This window comes from Orcinus orca, chromosome 9 (assembly GCF_937001465.1).
Source record: "Orcinus orca chromosome 9, mOrcOrc1.1, whole genome shotgun sequence".
Lineage (NCBI taxonomy): Eukaryota > Metazoa > Chordata > Mammalia > Artiodactyla > Delphinidae > Orcinus > Orcinus orca.
In genome coordinates this window covers 17,920,137-17,939,343 of record NC_064567.1, presented here as the reverse complement: position 1 = coordinate 17,939,343, position 19,207 = coordinate 17,920,137, and the positions used below count along the sequence as shown (strand labels likewise).

The 19,207-nt window shown below is 39.8% G+C and overlaps 1 protein-coding gene across 4 annotated transcripts in view; it reads left to right on the top strand.

The window, feature by feature from the left end:
* Nucleotides 1-19,207, top strand: part of CALD1 (caldesmon 1) — a 181,323-nt gene that overhangs the window by 83,370 nt on the left and 78,746 nt on the right. For all 4 annotated transcript variants that reach the window (XM_033432405.2, XM_012533886.3, XM_033432413.2 and 1 more), the window contains exon 3: nt 4,212-4,323. In XM_033432405.2, coding sequence (XP_033288296.1) covers nt 4,253-4,323 — 71 coding nt within the window. In that variant the 5' untranslated portion in view covers nt 4,212-4,252. The remainder of the gene's footprint in view (nt 1-4,211; nt 4,324-19,207) is intronic.

Here is a 19,207-nt window from a genome sequence, read left to right as displayed (position 1 = left end):
CCCCATTAATTTTTTAAAATGGTTTAAAAAAATGCCTCAGCACATAGCACATATTCAATTAATGTCGGTTACTTTTGGAAGTTGCATTAACTTATTCAGGGTCCCTGACAGAATAGATTTTATTCTTGATGCATTCCAAGACCAATACTGGCACTGCCCTGAAATCCCAAGGACTTCCTCCAACCCATTCACCATTCAGTTTATGATGATTTGAAGATAGATAGAGCTTAGCTTTCTCTACAAATTTCTCCCGCCAATAACAGAGTACTGGCCTGCATGCCACCACTTCCTGCCTCGACTGTATTTACACCTGTGTGCGTGTGCGTGCCCACACATACATGCACATACACACATGCACACACAGACACACCCACACACACACATGCACACCCACATACACACCTAAGAGGGCTTCTTACCTGCCACCAACCCTGTCCCAAACAAAAGCAGAAACAGTAGGTCTCCTTATAACGTTGTCACAGAAAATAACTCTAGTGAGGGCCACATGCCCATAAAGGAAAAAGAAAAAAGCTTTGCAAATATAAAACATAGTAATAGTTAGAATTCTTGATTGAAAGATGCACATCAGAAATTAAACTCAATTTTTTTTAAGAATCCTAGATTGGATTTAATAAATAGATTTTAATTCCCAATAGAGGGAGGGAAAGGGAGAAGGAAAAAAAAAAGTATCAGAGAATGAGACAAATAAAAAGGGAAATGACAGAAGAAATATTGATAAATATCTCCCCCTCCCCCCAAAAGAAGCTGAGAGGGAAAAGTAGCAAGAAGGATAGGGAAGGGAGGAAGCTTCAGGATGTCCTGGCGTGGAGGTGAGACCCAGGAGGTCCACTCACGGCACCATTCAGCTGGGCCACGGGCTTGGTGGTGTCATTACCCAAAGGAAGGGCAGCGTGTTAAGTGATTTGAAGTCTCTAACATCGACTTATTACTTAGTTGCAGTAGCATAGGCATGCCCTATTTCAAGAAAATCTGATATTTGAGAACCCATATTGAAAAGACAGGTATATCAGAAGGTAATTGTTCAACTGCCTTTGTAAAGCGCCTCTCTTCCTTTGACAAAAGGAGTCACATCAGGGTTCTTTCAATAGCATGTCTACAATCACCCCAGCCCCAAAATTTGGGTTTTCATAAAACTTTTCAAGAACCCATCTGTCACATTCATTGGTACATACATCCCTTTGCCTGCGTTTCTCTTTCAGGCTACTCTGTCCACTTGTGACACTCGTGAGCTTTACTGTTTACGGAAGCTCTCTGCCTTGACATTTCATCACTTCGTTGATGGAGAGTTTGTTTCCTATCCAATGTTAGTGGAAGGAATTCAGCATTGACTGGGGGTCGGGGAAGAAATGAGAGATTACTAGCTGAGGCCATGGAAGCTGCTGCTCCCAAAAGAGGGGGAAAATCACTTACAATTCTCCCCAGACATGGCTTGCCTCACTTAGGAACAGTGCCAGAGAGGTTCAGAGAAGCTCTGTGATATAAAGGGTGTGAGGATTAAGGAAGACCTCTGCTCCATCCTGGTGTGAGACCAACAAAGAGCCATTTTCACAAGCACACACATCTTCCCACCCACAGACACAACACACACACCCCAGCAGAGAGTCATCCCACACCGCACGGTACACAGACGTGCTTTCTCTTCTGCCTCAGGTACACCTGCCACATGTCCACCAAGCAGAACCCAGAAAGGCACCGTCTGTGTAGATGCTTCATATAGCGCTCACTCCCTCTCTCCCTCCCCGTCAGTGCCTCACGTACACACTCAGCAGCATTCCATGAGTAGATAACTGGTTGGGTAGAGTTTCTTTTTTTTTTTTTTTTTTTTTTTTTTGCCGTACGCGGGCCCTCACTGCTGTGGCCTCTCCCGTTGCGGAGCACAGGCTCCGGACGCGCAGGCTCAGCGGCCATGGCTCACGGGCCCTGCTGCTCCGCGGCATGTGGGATCCTCCCGGACCGGGGCACGAACACGTGTCCCCTGCATTGGCAGGCGGACTCTCAACCACTGCGCCTCCAGGGAAGCCCGGGTAGCGTTTCTTTATGGTTGAGGAAAAAACACCCGAGTAAGTAATAAAAGCTGAGGAGTAGGAGGAGGGAACGGGGGGGGGGGGGGGCGGGGGAAGTTGCGTGGGTGGAGAGCCAGTGAGCGTGGCCGGCCACAGTGGCCACACGGTGTTAGTCAGCATCACCTCCCCTGAGTGCTCCAAGGTGCTGCTGGGCTCGGCCAGCCGTGTGCATCTTCGGCCTGCTTGCGGATATTCGTTTCACCGCTCATTGGCACCTGCACCAGAGGTACAGGCTGAGCAGCAGCTGCCACTGCTACCAAGCAGCCAGCATGACTCCTCGGCTTAATGAGGTTGGAGCGAGACCCAGAGGCTTAGAGGCTGCTCTTTAAGCTGCTTGGATAAATTAAGAAAAGTGAAATTGTTTGCTTATAGACAGACCTCTTTCTCCCATTTCTGTTTGCTGTTGCTATAGTTATTCCAGAAGTGGTTTATATACAACAAAAGACTTTACTGAAGAAAGGAACGAGAAGCCTTTGCTCTCACTGCACCCAGGGTTCAAGTCATCGAGGTTTGGTCCCACTGCCCCCAGGGCTGTCCTCATGCACCCTGCACTGCGCTCAGAACAGGAACCCACCCCAGGGAGACAAACAGCCTCTCAGGAGACCCTCAAATCACTTTTTTTTTTCATTCTGATAACTATGGAGAAATCAGACTAGAAAATAGAAAGAAATTTTTTCAGGGTTGATGGAATAATTTTTAAAAAAGGAAAACTGATTCTTTCCTTCATAACTAACAAAGTACTTGGAAAGTACTCTTTCTAAGAGTTAGATAGAAAAACACTGTAAAATAAAAAAACCCCAAATAAACACCCAAATTTGAATTTGTAAAGGATTTATAAGCAGTATAAATAATACCCTAGGGAATAAGAAGGGGGGAAACATTCAAACGTTGTATAATTCTGTTTTGGTTGGCTGAGATTTTATTTTTGTTTTTGTGGGTTTTTTAAGGGGAAAAATGCTTGAAAAATAAAAGAATCTGACAATTTAAGAAGGTTTCTTAACTAGGCTTCAAAGTCTAAGTTTTGCTTTTCATTCCCTCACACAAAGATGCCATTAGGGGATGGCTTCAGGTTTTGCACGTCTCCCTATTTTCTTACGCAGGGCAAATGGCTCGTCTCATGTGCACAGAAAGGGCTGGAAAATATTTTTTGTGATCTGAGTGCAGCAGAGAGTCTAGGATTCCAGAGGAAGTGGAGGCCTCCCGCTCCACACAGGAAACAATCTTCAAGCAGGCCTTAAATGCCAGATTCCAGGCCGAGTTTAACTAACCACTGACAGCTCTGTAAACAAAGCAAGGACAAAAAGAGCCCGCTTCCCCTTTTCTGGTAGTCATTTTGGGTTTGGGGGCTGCAGGGGAATTCTGGAATACTTGACTCCATGGCACAGAAACGCAGGAAAAGCGGAATCCTCAGTTGAAGAGCTGGAAAGGGAAGATCTTTCTGGGATTAAAACTATCACGGAGGAGGTAGGAAAGGATAAAATGGTTGCGTTACAAAGAGCTGCTACTTTTGAGCTCTGAAAACAGTTTGATCATATGTAACTGCTCTTAAAAATGCTGCTGCATTATGTTTATTCGTGGTATTACTGCTGTGGTCTTTATTATCATTCTGATATTAATATTCTTTTAGGATATGCAAATTGTGCCTGGATACTTATATTATTTCTTTCTTTTACTTTTCTCTTAGTTCCTACAGATTCCTTTTCTTGCCACTTTTCTTTTTTTTCACTTTTTCTCCTTTCCTCTTTCTTTGTTCACTTTTTTATAACTTTTGTCTGTAGTTCAGCAGGTTACAAAGAACAAAACCATTCAGTAGCTCTCAAGTGATCCCAGCAATATTTCAAGTCTTCAAACCTCTCTGTCTCCCCCCCCTTTTTTTTAAACTGTGATCCTGGAATTTTACTTATTTGTCTCTAATAGTTACATGAATGAGACTGAATTTAACACATAAAGGACAAGGCTTGGCTTGGGAGGCAGAAATTGATCACTGGCTACCTCACTCATCTTCTAAGGTGTTTTTCTTAAGAGTAAAGGAAAAGGGGATAAAAAAAATGGTGAAGGGCTGAGGCGACTCATGGGAAATAATCCTCCAACTCATCTATGATATTGATTCTACTTCTTCCCCTTTAGATCCAGATATTACCTGGTCTCCCTAAATCTGAACCCATACCATGGACGATTTTGAACGTCGCAGAGAACTTAGGAGGCAAAAGCGGGAAGAGATGCGTCTGGAAGCAGAAAGGTAAGGATCTGGGTTCAAAGGTATCTCTATTCTGTTATCCACAATATTGGTTTCAGGCCTCAAAGATCATCAGCCTCAAGGGCCGAATGTATTGCACACTGAACTGTTTGCGAAAGCAGTTATAGAAAATGTTCCTAACCGTTAAGACTCTAAGTTCTGCACAAACAAACATCAAGAGAAAGAGAGATTGGAGACGAAACAAATAGTTGCACTGAATCATTGTCTTTCATATTAGAATTTTTAAATGACAAAAGCAATGTATGGATAAAAGTTTTAAAAGCACTTACAATATTGAAATGACAAATATTGAATGTTGAAACCATTCTGGAAATGGAAGTCTTCACTCTAAAAGAATAAAGGCAATAAGACCCAGATGGATCTTATGACAAAGTTTTATTCTTATTAGAAAAGCCGCCAAATCCAGTAATTCACATATGATGGGTTAATAGCCAGTGGAGTGTGGTACTGTGGAGATTCTGAGTCTAGTTGGAAGCTGCTATGTTGTGTGAGGCCTCTGTTGTGGTGACTTACAAGGGCAGGTTGGGGAAATAAAGCAGTAACATGTGGGGCAAGGGGTATAAATGCATATTTTAAAATTTTAGGCCTCAGAGCAAAAGACAGTGGCATTTAATGTGACTTAACTCAGATGTTCTTTTGAGAAAGCAGAGTAGGCATTCACAGGAAGAAAAATGTTAAACAATGATCTTAAAAGCAAACCAATTTTGCCTCAGTAATTCCAGTGCACAAGTGAAAAGATGGTAGTAAGATGACCCCTTAGTGATCCTGCAGCAGAAAACTAGAAACTTACACTTACAAAAAATATATATATATTTTTTTTAATTTAAAAAAATTTTATTTATTTATTTTTGGCTGCGTTGGGTCTTCGTTGCTGCGCGTGGGCTTTCTCTAGTTGCGGCGAGTGGGGACTACTCCTTGTTGTGGTGTGCAGGCTTCTCATTGCAGTGGCTTCTCTTGTTGTGGAGCACGGGCTCTAGGCATGGGCTTCAGTAGTTGTGGCACACGGGCTCAGTAGTTGTGGTGCATGGGCTTAGCTGCTCCGCGGCATGTGGGATCTTCCCGGACGAGGGCTTGAAGCCGTATCCCCTGTATTGGCAGGCGGATTCTTAACCCCTAAGCCACCAGGGAAGCCCAACAAAAAGTATTTGAAGCATAGGATCTACCTATTGGTATGGAGAATTCAAAAGAAGAAGGTAAAATTACTGCCTTTGATTAACTTGGTCGGAGTAGGCTGCTATATGACACATGGTACCCTGAACAGTACCTGGGCTCTGTAGGTTCAAATCCCAACTGTCACTTATGAGCTGTGTGGCCACGCACAAGTGACTTCTTGCTACGCCACAGCTGCCTTATTTTTAAAATAGGCATAATATCTATGTAGCTTCTGTGGTTGTTGTGAAGATTATTGAACTTCATAAACGGCCTAGTCTAGTACCTGACACATAAATGGTATGCTACTATTTTTTTAACCATTATCATTAGCTAAACAAGTAAGAAACAACAGAGCAATATAGTCAGAACTAAAAGTTAATACCAAGAAAAGAAAAGGCAGTTATCATCCTGTGATGAAACCAGTCAGGAAAAGCTCCCTGGAAGTGGAGAGCCATAGAGGGAGTAACAATGGTGATGACAAAGAGTAAAAGGGGAGCCGTGTACAGGAGGGAGTAACATCTGCAAAACTCAGAGGTGGAAATAAGAATCCCGGTGCAAGAAACCTGTTAAGTGCTTAAGGAAGAATGAGTTAGACTCGTACATCTTGGGTGTTTCTATTTCATATAAAAGGTAACAGACAGAGACTTAGTGGGGGAGCTATGCGTACTGGGAAGCGTTATCTACAGTGGGCTAGAGTGTGGGCGTACTGGAAGAGTTAGTATTGAGCACACGGTGATGAGGACTGAGTCAGGGCAGCAGATATGGAAGTGAAGATCAAACATGAGCGTCTTTAGAGGGAGAATTAGCAAATCTTTCAGGAGATGGAGAAACTCAGACTGTCCCACAGAATGTAAGTCTGAGGAGCTGGAAAGGGAAACTGTGAAGTATTCCATTCTTGGGTGGGCATGGGGAGAGTGTTCAATTTCAGGTAGAAACCACATCCAATTGGAGATTTCCTCCAGGCATTGGGAGATAGAAATTGTCAATCTTTGTTCAAAAGGGGAGAAAAATTATTATTAGAGGAGTCAGTTTGGGCACACTCAGTGTGGCAGTGGTAGCACAAAAGCAGAAAATGGATGGTAGTGATAGTGGTGTGAAAGCAAGTGGAGAGAGAGAGTGAGAGGTCATAAAGACATAATGGAAACCGTCGAAGGAGACACAAACTCAGCGAGTGGGGAGAACCAGGGAGAGTATGGGGCGCCCATTGTTGAGCGTACATTGACGCCTTGTAGGTGGTGTCGGCCCACTGGAGCATACCTCTTATCCTTTCCAATGATGTGTTATGTGACCTCAGTTTCTCCTGAAAGTCTATAAATACTGTTCCCAACAAATGTTTATTCAGCATCAGCACTGTGCTAGGAACAGTGAGAAAAAATGGGGAAATATAAATAGACATAGTTTCTGTCTTTATGTCCCTCATGGTGTGCTAGAAAACCAAAGTATAGTGGGATCAGAAAACAGACCAGGCCAGAGTGTAGGGGCAGGCCTAACAGAATTGGGGCTTGGGGGACTCAGGAATAGGGACAGGAAATTGGGCATCAGGCTAGATCGGTATCTTCAGCTTCTTTGTTTGCTATGTGAATTGGGAAACAGGGACTCAACGTGAGAGGAATAATAGAACTAACCTACTGTGGTTATACTCATACTGTAATTACAGGGAATAAACTAGGTTCTTTTAGAACCAGGATTTTGCCTAAGAATTTTCCACACATCTACATGGTTCATTCCTTCCAGTTTTTTGTTTTGTGTGGGGGGATATGTCTCTCTTTAAAGTCAATCTTAAAAAAAAAATGTACCCAGTGAAGCTTAGTTAGGTACCCTTAATAACCTAAAATAAATTTATAATACACTTATTTAACTTACATTTCTGTCTGTATTAATCCTTTGGGGATATTGTATTTCATTTGATTCCTTTTCTTTCTTTTCTTTTTTTTTAAGAGAAATACTTAAGTACTTCCTTATATTTGTACTAAGTTCACCTTTTCATGTTTCAAGGTGAACACTTTAGTTCTGTTATTCTGGAATTTGTTAAGCAAGTCCATGTTCACCCTTTAGGATTTTGTAAAATCTGATCATTTATGGGAATAGTGAAGGTCAGGCTTTATGGTCCAGCCAACTTTGATGGGAAATTTCAGGGTGTGTACAGGAAACAGATGTCCAGAACCAGAAATTAAACGCCATCTAAAATTTTGGCTTTGATCTGAAGATAAAGGGCATATAAGACCCTGGGCAAGTCCCTCTTCCTTTAGCTTTAGAACTTGGCTTCTTCATCTGTGACAGGAGTGGGGGATTGGTGATAATTTTTATTTTCCTTTTGCTTTTAGTATTGTCTAATTTTTTACAATGATCATGTATTGCTTTATTTAAAAACAAATAAAACAATAAGGCAGATTTCCATTTTGAAAAATGAGATTCTGTGACCTTATGCCTAATACCTGGGGCCAAAATGGACTCTCCTTTGGATTTATGCAACTAAAAGAAAAAGCTCAGCCTTGGTCTGGAGTGGCCCCAAAGCTCAGAGCTGCAGGCTCATTCATTCAGTCACTCATTCAACAAAATTTTATTGGGCTTCTACTCTGCTTCAAACTTTATTTTGGGGCACCAAGGACAGAGAAGCAGAATGAGAGAATTGGGAAAAGCGTGCTTAATGCTTTTCAACCTGTATAAAAGCAACTACACTGTATCAAGCAGCTATACTTTTACATCCTTAAATGTAATATGTACTCTGATACTCACTGATAATTTTTAAAGATGGCTTATGCCCTTTGTATGTTGTACCCCTGCAGAGAGCATGGGGGAAATGGTAACACAGAGAAGAGACTGTTGACTTGTCCACTTCTTACCCACAAAGCCTTTCCAAATAAAAATACCCTGTTATTTTAATTAGTTGTTATTGAGTTTGACGAGCAGGTGCTGTTCTACTTTGCAATGATAAATAACTTAAAACCTGTACTCTCACCAGATGTTATAGCCACAAATTAAAATAAACTAGATTCTTACACATTTTATTCCTCAGAAATAGAGCTTTTAAAAAGATTATTGAAAAAGCTCACTGTACATTTTGGGCCATGCTAGCTTTCCTGGGTTTGGGACTGACAATCATTCACTGCATCACAGCTGCCTTGAGACTCTTGTGCACACACCTCATTCTAAGGGTTTGCAGTCCAGTCCATTTCACATCACCTAGCCCACCGTAACCTAGCCTGGGAACCTGCTTAAATCAAAAATATACTTCCCTTCTTTGTCCTGCTCTTCATCCTATGCATCTTTTATTCAGTCATCCAAAAAATGTATTGAATAGGTACAAGATAGTAAACTGAACCATAGGGATGAGTTCTCACCAGTCCAGGCAGTGTCCCAACAGGCACAAAGCTTATATCATAGATGAATTAGTAACTTTAGAGCCAACTTGACAAAAAGGGGAAGAAAAAAATTTCAGCAGGCAGAACGGATGGAGCAGGTAGTCAGTGAAAATCCTAAATGCTTTGTTTCTAGGCAAAAGAGACTATTTGTACACATCTCAAATTAAATTGTATTTCTGAATCAATTACTTATTTGAACAAACAAATAATTTGTTTTGCTGTCTATTATTCTTCACCTGTCTCATGGGAATACAAAATGAATGGGTATATTCAGCTTCCCTTTCTGTTTCTTTTATTTCAATCCCTTTCTACCTTTGTCTCTGTATTTCTTAGTGCATCTTAACGTGTTTTCCCCTGGTCCATGTGCATCTTCATCAACACTTGATACACTTGTTTCCATTCCAATCTCTTCCTGATCATCTACCCTGGATTATGCATGCATGTCCTTTTATATCATCGGGGAATACAACATTTTCAAAGGGGAAAATGTAGTGGAAAGGGATGCATTTTCAAAGAGGTCATATTCAGCTCTCTTCCTTTTCAACAAGTACCCCAAAAATGCTTTCTTTCTACACTTCTCAGAGGATACAGGAGCCTTAGGAAGGTGACCTTAGGAAGGTGAGAAGCAGGAATTTGCTGTTGAGTGAAGAGTTTTGAGGATGTGATTGGTAACAAGTTCTGAGGGAGGATCACACTGTCTCAGCAAGAAGAATTCACACCAATTCAAATTGAGCTCTTCTATTATATTTGGCCCAAAGGATTTTGAGCTTTGGTGTATCTGCTGAGAAACCTGCAGTGATGGTTTATCCATGAAGAGATCTTCAGTGAGACGTACTTTTCCCCACGTTGGGCTTGTTTTCACGAGCAGCTCTCTCACTTTTCAAGATGTGAACTCATTACATTCCCAGCTCCTGCTTTCCACACCCAAATGTAAGTTCCTCTTTCTGATCAGAAGAAAGGACCCTATTGTACAGTTGTTATCAGATTCAGAGGCTCATAGACATAAATAAAGGGAATGAAAGCACTCTTGCTGTTGTCATCGTTCATACATTTTTACGGGCCTCTGAAATATACTGAGGATTAGACATTTGAAAGTAAATATTTTTACTTCACTAAAAAAGCAAACAATTTTTTAAAGTCCTCTGAGTCTAAGTAGTTGCCTCCCAGGAGTCTATTACTGAAACTTTTTACATGATTTAACAGCATGGCCAATCAACGATTACACAAAAACACTTCTGTTTAAAATACTTAGCATTGTGACCTTGAAATTTCAAATCAAAATCTTTTCAAATGCAGTTTTTTGCTACTCTGTAATCAGAAAATTATTTTCCATTCGGAAGTTAAATAAAATATTCCTTGGAAACAGTCTAAATTATTAGAGGAGCTAAATTTGCTCAAAACTTCCCTTTAGGTCTCTCAGAAAATTCATCACTCCAGGGGGGCAAAAAAAAAAATGTTAGGATTTGCATCTACATTTCTACTTTTAAGTTAAAAGATTTTTTTCAAGTAATTCATTTGAAAGAGACTTAAAAATATTGCTGTAAGGTTTCTATGTTTATTTGATACTGTTTAGGGTCAGCCTAACTTGAACGGAGGGGCACTGAGAAAATGAGGTAGATAATCTTCACCTAAGGGATTTTTAATTATTTATTTGTGTCCAGCCACATGAAGAATCAATATATATACATATTCATATGCTCCCTCTCTTGTTCTCTCTCTCACTCTAAATAGACATTATTTATTACCTCTGTCAATTTATAAACGGTCAAATTATAAACAGTGGAAATGGCATATTTGGACCAATTTCCACTTACCTAACAATTCCTCTGGTCCTAAAAGTATCCCACTTTATGATGATCAGTAGAACATCAAGAGTCCAGGATCTACCCAATGTGACACTTGTTCAATAAAAATTAAAAATCTAGATTCTTAAGGACCTCACATGCTGACCCATAACTTCATTCTTTTTTATTTTTTTAACATCTTTATTGGGGTATAATTGCTTTACAATGGTGTGTTAGTTTCTGCTTTATAACAAAGTGAATCAGTTATACATATACATATGTTCCCATATCTCTTCCCTCTTGCGTCTCCCTCCCTCCCACCCTCCCTATCCCACCCCTCCAGGCGGTCACAAAGCACCGAGCCGATATCCCTGTGCCATGCGGCTGCTTCCCACTAGCTATCTACCTTACATTTGTTAATGTATATATGTCCATGCCTCTCTCTCGCCCTGTCACAGCCCACCCTTCCCCCTCCCCATATCCTCAAGTCCGTTCTTCAGTAGGTCTGTGTCTTTATTCCTGTCTTACCCCTAGGTTTAACTTCATTCTTAGCTGGAAAAAATGTGGCATATATATGAGTCAATACACTTATAGTTTAAAATGGTGCTGAATTTTTTTTTTACAGTCTGTATATGTGACTCATAATTTACCAGTCTTCGCTCACCTGGGGAGAGGCAGGACAATGTTGTAGTTAAGTATGTGGGTGATGAAGTGTGACAGACCTGAGTTCGAATCCTTACTTTGACAGCTACCAGTTGGGTAACCTCATTACAAATTACTTAAACATCTTGTGCTTCAATTTATTTATGTATAAAAATGGGGATAATTATTCTACCTCACAGAATCATTGTAACAATTAAGCTAACTGGGCTTCCCTGGTGGTGCAGTGGTTGAGAGTCCGCCTGCCGATGCAGGGGACACACGTTTGTGCCCCTGTCCGGGAAGATCCCACGTGCCACGGAGTGGCTGGGCCCGTGAGCCATGGCCGCTGAGCCTGCGCGTCCGGAGCCTGTGCTCCACAACAGCAGAGGCCACAACAGTGAGAGGCCTGTGTACCAAAAAAAAAAAAAAAAAAAAAAAGAATTAAGCTAACTAACTGATGTAGGGAAATTAACACAACTACAGGCACACAGTATATACTCAATAAATGTTAGATGTTATTATTAAAATCATATTAATGTTTTGGCAGGTCTTTGGTACAAAATAATATTTTACTGAATTTGAATTTTCATTCATCTGTCAGCTCAGTCATTATGATTTGTTGCATCCTTTCTGCAAAGCTTCTTTCCTATACTGACCTGAATATTTGCTAAGATGGTTCTATTAAAGTTGGGAAAGAAATAAAACTTGTAGTCACAAATAAGTCTACCACACAAATATAATTGCTATATGAGGATTTTAAAATCACATATTGTAGCTATGAAGTTAATTTTCTAATTCATTAATTATATGTCTTTATTTTAAATATAGCATATAAAACATAGCTTAGAATTTTACCTAAAAAGTTCAATTCAGCAAAAATAGTTCTCAAGTAGAAAAAAGTTTCAGCCAAATTTTCCATCCAGTGTTAGACAGGAAAAAGAACCAAGTGATGCTTGGTTTAGCATCAGCCAAGTGCCAGGCTAGGTGATGCACTTTACATACCTTATGTCATTTAATTATCAGAACAACCCTATGACCTTATCTTAGTCTGTTCATGCTGTTATAACAGAACACCATAGATTGGGTGGCTTATAAACAATAGAAATTTATTTCTCACAGTTCTGGAGGCTGAAAAGTCCAAGATCAAGGCACCAGCAGATTCAGTATCTGGTGAGGGTCCACTTCCTGGTTCATAGACAGCTGTCTTCTTGCAGTGTCCTCACATGGCAGAAACAGTGAGGGAACTCTCTGGGTCTGTTTTAAAAAGGGCACTTATCTCATTCATGAGGGTTCCACCTTCATGACCTAATTACCTCTCAGTGTCCTCAACTCTAAATACCATCACATTGGGGATTAGGTTTCAACATATGAATTTACCGCTGGGGGGACCCATTCAGTCTATAGCAGACCTGGATATTATTATCCCTGTTTTGTAGTTGAGGAAACTGTAGGTCTGAAAGGTTAAGTTCCATGTCCAACTTCATACAGCTGTGGAGTACAATCCGGTTCTGCCTGCCCCAAATCTCAAAACCTTTTCCCTGTAACAAATTGATCAATAGAATTTTTCATGTTTCAACTGGTTATCTTGGCTGAAGGTCCATTGTCTCTACAATGCCAAAATAACTCCCTAAGATGGGGAGAAACCATTCAAAGCAGTTATGTGGCAACAGACAAAATGAGGCTATTGGACTTAATTGAACTGTTCTTTATGCTTATTCAGGTAAATTGCTTACATGTGTAGACAAAGTCATTGTTTTGTTTGCCCTCAAAAAATCTCCCTTGTTATTCCCATTTCACAGGAAAATAGAAACAGAGGAGATCAAGTTTTCTCCCTGAAGCCAAAGGAGGCTGTTGGCATAACCCCTCTTGACTTTTCTCTGGATTTTTTTCAATAAGATTGTATTCACCATTAGAACAGGGACTTAGTCACATCATCACTCATGAAATCTTAAGGCTGTCACTAACCTTATAGATATTCTGCTGTAGTGGAATGTTACTTTTCCATTTTTGGACCACACACTACTTTGAGCCTCTGATGAAAGCTGTAGACGCTCCTCCAAGAAAAATGTACATATGCACCCACAAAACTTGGCACTTTCTTTCAGTGGCGTCATGGACCTCCATCCACAGACCTCCACGGGGCCCATGAACACCGGGCCAAGAATCCCTGATCTACTGAATTTTAAAAGTTCGTTTTACATATGAAGAGACTTAAGTCTAGGGATGCTGACCTCCTCAAGATCACCCTGCTAAGCTGAGGCAGAGCCTGCTGGCACAGTGTAGACCCCTGAATAAATGGAGTTGTCTGTAGAAAATTCTATGGCTATTGATTAGGAAAGTAGAGCATGTTTTGGGGAAAATAGTGTATACTGCACTGTATTGCATGCAGGGTGTTTTTTATTTAAAAAACGTTTTATGGATAATATTACAAAATAAAAGGAGACTTGGTCAGATCACTTCCTGGTGAGTAAGATGAAAAGCAAAGAAAGATAAGTAGATATACAGAATGAAAACCGTTAATTGTTAGGAACTAGGAATCGAACTTTGCCATCTTAGTCAAGAAGGAAAAGAAAACTGTGGTGATTTTCCAGAGAGAACCCCATTTGCCATCAATTTTTGAAGTCTTTTATTTGGCATATGTTGTCTAGGCAAGATTTCTTTACACCAACCTTAATTATGATACTAAGTTATTATGTAGGATTTCTCCATCCTTACCAGGTTCATTTTAGCAATTCAGATTCATCAAAGGAGTTTCTTCTCTAAATATGAGAGAGATAGGAACTGATACGATTCCTTAAAGAGGATTTCATGTTTCATCTTTATAACTACTATCTTTTGGGAGATTGGGGAAGATTGGAGTGGGACACAGACATGATGATATCTCCCAGAAAGCAGAATCATGCAGACTTGGGTGTGATTCCTGGCTGGGTTAGCAAGGATAACTCTACTTAGCCTCACTGAGCCCATTTCCTCATCAGGAAAATGGCCTCATAACAGTTCTTCCTCATAAGGTTCATATAGATTACAAAGCACTAGGTACATAGATGACTGATAATAGATAGATAGACAGATAGATAGATGACAGATAGAATATATATATGATATATATGGTATGTATATATGATTAGTGCATGGTGAATGTTCCCTGTCGTTGCTACTTTTTGGCTGGCTGGAGGACACGGTAAGGAAGGAGCTATCAGGAAAGTCCTCTCCAGAGTCATCTCCCAAGAAACTCGGCACCTCTCCAGCTGCCTTCTGGGGTTTCTGAATCACTGAGCATGTGCACAGTCCCCACATCTTCAGACAGTTTGGTGTTCAGTCTCCACTCTCTTTCATATCTGTTTTAGCCATCACCTTGAAAGTGATGGGAGAATTATGGATATGAAGTCTCCATGCTGAAAAGAAAATCTACCTCCTTATTTTAAAGAGTCTTTTTTTAAATCTTCCATACTGGTTTGAAATCAAGATAAAGATATAGGGTAGTCTGGTATCTAACATATCAAGGTTTTGATCGCAATAATTTACGTATCTAATATTCAATTAATCATATATTCTAAATAGTTTTTTTTTGCCTTGTGGAATTACAGGGTTTTTTCATATTACATAATTATGGTTTCAACACAAATAAAGAAGGAACCTAAAGCCTCTTAACAGCATACATAAAGACTGTACTAATAATATAAAGGAAGTTATGTGCCTAAATTGTACAGAATAACTTCTAATCATTTTATTCTAAATTAGTGATTTTATTCATTTTAATTATGAAAAAGTCAATACACACAAAATAATATTATGTAATGTATATAGAGGTTATAAATCATCGTAATGCCTGCACTATAAACTTATCACTCATCTTAAGACCTAGGACATTTCCAGTATCACTGAAACTCCCGGCAGACCCCTCTCCTATCCCACCCCCTTGCCTCCCCATCCTCAGGGGTAACCAGAACTCTGAAAAATTCATTTATTTTTTTAAAAAATTCTAAATAAGATAATATGAGTTTAGATGAGAGTTTTTCCAGGATCCTGTGATCCAAAGCTTTCCAAAGATTCTCTCCAGACTCAGGTGAAAGTGTTAATGAGAGCCCACTGTTCTCTGAGAGGGCAACAAATTTGCCTTTCTAAACATACGGGACCAAAGGAGTCCTTCTATGTCCACAGCTGGGAACCCTGGAGAAGTATTATAAACAAAAAATTCTCTACCAGCAAAGAATGCTCATCAAAATCAAAGTGTAATGAAGGCTATCAAATATGTATGTTGAGTATATCTATTCTGCCCGTTGGTTTTCTCACTGACCAGCCAAGTATAAGAGATCTGCATTTGTAGCTATCATTTGGCCAGGTGGGAATGCAGACAGGATTGATTACAGACTATTCCAAATTCCTATTCAAGGGAAATCTATCTCAATTGCTTTGAAGTCTTCTAGGGAAATAGTTAACCTTTATTATCCCAAAGGTTCTTAACATTGTTATGAGAAAGTACTACTGGACATGAAACATGAGCATGTTGGAACGATACAGAGGCTGTATAAATGGATTCTCTTTCATCCATGAATGAGGTTAAAGAGGAATAATGTGCATACCTTGTGAATAAAATCAGTTCTTTTACTAGTTTGCCACGTAATAAGTAATGTTCATCAGGAGCTGGAAAATCAGTTTTTAGTCTATCATAAATCTTCATTAATTCAGATTCTTCCATTTTTAAATCTTTATGAAACTATAGAAGAGTATTAATTTGAACGATTTATAAGTAAAGGATTTGATTAATACGTTAAATATGCAAGCTACATTCCATGGCTTAGTTATTAAACACTTGAGAGCACAACTTTTTAAAACTTTTTAAAAAACTGGAAACATTCACCTGCATTTAAAAGCTTAATTTGCTAATTATAAATCATTTTTATTCATGCAATTTTTAAACAAGTTTCTAATTTTTTTAGTTCGATTGAAGTCACCAGATATACGTGAACATATTTTCAAAACTGAATTTCTTTAAAAATATTGCATAATTTGTAAAGACCTTCCTTTCAGTTAGTCTAGATTAGTGAGATTTGACATTACATTTGAGATTAGTACCAATTAACTAAGTTAAAATATGAGGGTTTATTTTCCATTTTAGTAACCCCCTACATCACATACAGTTCCTTTGGTGGAATAAAAATCTTGGTAAAGTACACATCAGCCACTATAAATAGCAGTCATTCAGGAGAGTCTCCAGAGAGTGTACTTTAAATTGCACATTGTTTAAAATAGGAAATTCTTCCGATGTTCATATTTTCCATTATGGGTGAAATGGTCTACCCCGTGTCACATCTTCACTGGCTTCCATCTTCCTGTACCATTTAGGGATCCAACTGTTAGATTCCAGAAGATTGCTCAATGTGTGCTTTTTATTTTCTTAAGTAACCTGGGTCTTATTGTCCAGCAGGAATTTTGCAAAATTAGGGGCTCTCCAAATGAAAACTAGATAACTTCCAGAGCTGGCCCCAGCAACTAGGTAATGAAACAGTCCTTTATTTCTGGAGCTAGTAGCTCTACTGTGCCTGTTTAGCATAACAGAGTCAAACCATTTTTGATTCCCACAGAAAACCTTGCACTGTTGGCAGGTCTTTCTGGGGAAATCAAGAGACTAATATGGTAAATTACTGAGCAGGAAGTGAACAAACAGACAAGCATGATGAGATGATGGGTTATCATGCTGGTTCGAAGACCAGAAGCCTCAGCAGGTATAATTACACTCCATCTTTCCCAAGGCACTATTGGCAACTGCAGTAGATGTATACCTCTGCCCACTCTTTCCTTGAAGAGTCCTTCTGTTTCTCTAATCAAAACTGTTGTGTATATCTTGATTTTTTTTTTTTTTTTTTTTTTTTTTTTTAGTGGGGGCCCATTTTGGAGATCTAACATTCCCTCACCATTTCTCCTTCCTTGATGAAGAGGATGAGAAATTACTGTTAAGGGGACTTGGACAAAAGTTGTGATATAGAAAGAGTTGATATCTGATGCCCTTCCTTCCTGATACTCCCCTTTTAAGAGCCCTTTAACTCTTCCCACCTAATTAACCATGAAAGCAAAACATTCCAAATATAGGTATGTTTCCTGAGCCAGCACCCTCAGAGTATATCCTGGCTACCCAGGGAGTATCATTGCTATGGAAGCTCCATGGCTTATGAACTGAACAGAATGAAGCTTTTATAAAACTCAGGCTGAGGCAGGATGGAAATTCCTAATCCTTTCATTTCTAAGTGCCTCACTTCAGAGGCGCATGAATATAAGTTCTATCTCATTGAAACATTTGTCAGAGCAATGGTCGAGTGAACCAGGGAGGCACGCCCTTCAGAAAGGAGTTAGTCTTCCACAAGAACTCTGATTGAAATGCAGAATTACTGCTAGGAAACATATCCTGGTATCCTACTGGGTTATGTGGTCAGAAATTAAGACTCTCTTCCCTGCATTCTCAGAAAAGAGTGTGGAAGTCCAAATCATTGGACCCAACTTGCAGAGTTACGTGTCCAAGAGCACACAGTCAGTGGCAGCATTAAATCTGGAAACTTCGTCATTTACTCCAGTTCCGGTGCTTTTCCCTCTGCATTACGCTGCGGCTAACCCCTACAACTGCCTCTAACTCCATGAAAGAAAGTACCTTTTAGATCAAGGATAAAAGAAAGAGGATACTGGATGAAAGTTTAGAAGATCTGGGCTTCCTCATCAGTAAAGTAGAACTAACACTTTTCAGGGTGGCTGAGCAAATTCAATGAGATGTGGACAAATGTCATCAAAAGTGTAAGGGAAGCTGCACATGACAGATACTTATCAGGTAGGGGTACCTGTATGATTCATTTAGATCGGATTCACTTCTATTTAACTCTATGTGTAGTGGCAAGTTTCATTCTGGTCATATACTGTGTTTCAAAAGACAGTTCACACTTCTCTCTCTCTGCTAATCTTATGCTATCTAACTGGCCCTCAGGCATTCTAGGCTTTCAAAAATCTGACTCAGAGAAAATGCTATAAAGTGTTACCTCTCACTCTCCCCAGAGCCTATCACCCCTGGAGAGGGCTTAGGACCTCAAATGCAGATGAGAAGCAGCCATTTTATCTTCCCTTTCCCCCTAGTTGTGAATTGAAGAGAAAATTCAAAAGACTTTAAAATGATGGCTTTATCCCAATCAGAATTAAACCCTGCTGTTGGTCACTTACTTGTCTGGTTTTGCATCTAAGTGAGCAAAATTCCTCAGGCTTATAGGGATTCTGTGCTGTTCCACACCACTGTCCTTACCTCCTGAAGCTCTTGTAAGTGGTATACTCTTGCCTTCAAGGCCTATCTCAACAGTCATCCTTTGGAAAACACCTTCCCAGAGGTCCCCAATCAAGTGACTGATTTCCCACCTTGGGTTTCCCATAGCATTTGTTTGTATGTTACTTATCGTCACCCATTTTATTGTTTGTTTGTTTGTTTATATGTCTCTTTTCCCCACCAAATTGAAAGCAACTCTAAATCCAAAACTACATCTTACTCACTTTTATTTCCCCAAAGGCCCATACTCAATGCTGAATAAATGAATGAGCAAACAGATACTTCAGATCACATCTGTGTACCAAGGCAGAACTTTGCTCACTTTGATAAGCTATTTATGGGGAGGCAGAACCATTGGTGACCTTTGTGGTATTCTCCGAGTACTGACACCATCATACCATACCTGGGGTTCCATCACTCTCCTGATGAGCCACTGGAATTTTGACTTCCTATCTTTGTCTCTAGAGATATGAAGAAACTCACCTCCTGTATTTCTCTGATTATTAAGGATAGTGGACTTCTACTCCGTGTAATTTTGACCATTATGCTTATTTAGTCGCATCATGGAGGCAAGTGATATTCATATGGTAAGAGTAGATTCCCTTTAGTTGGCCTATTTGCTCTAGTAC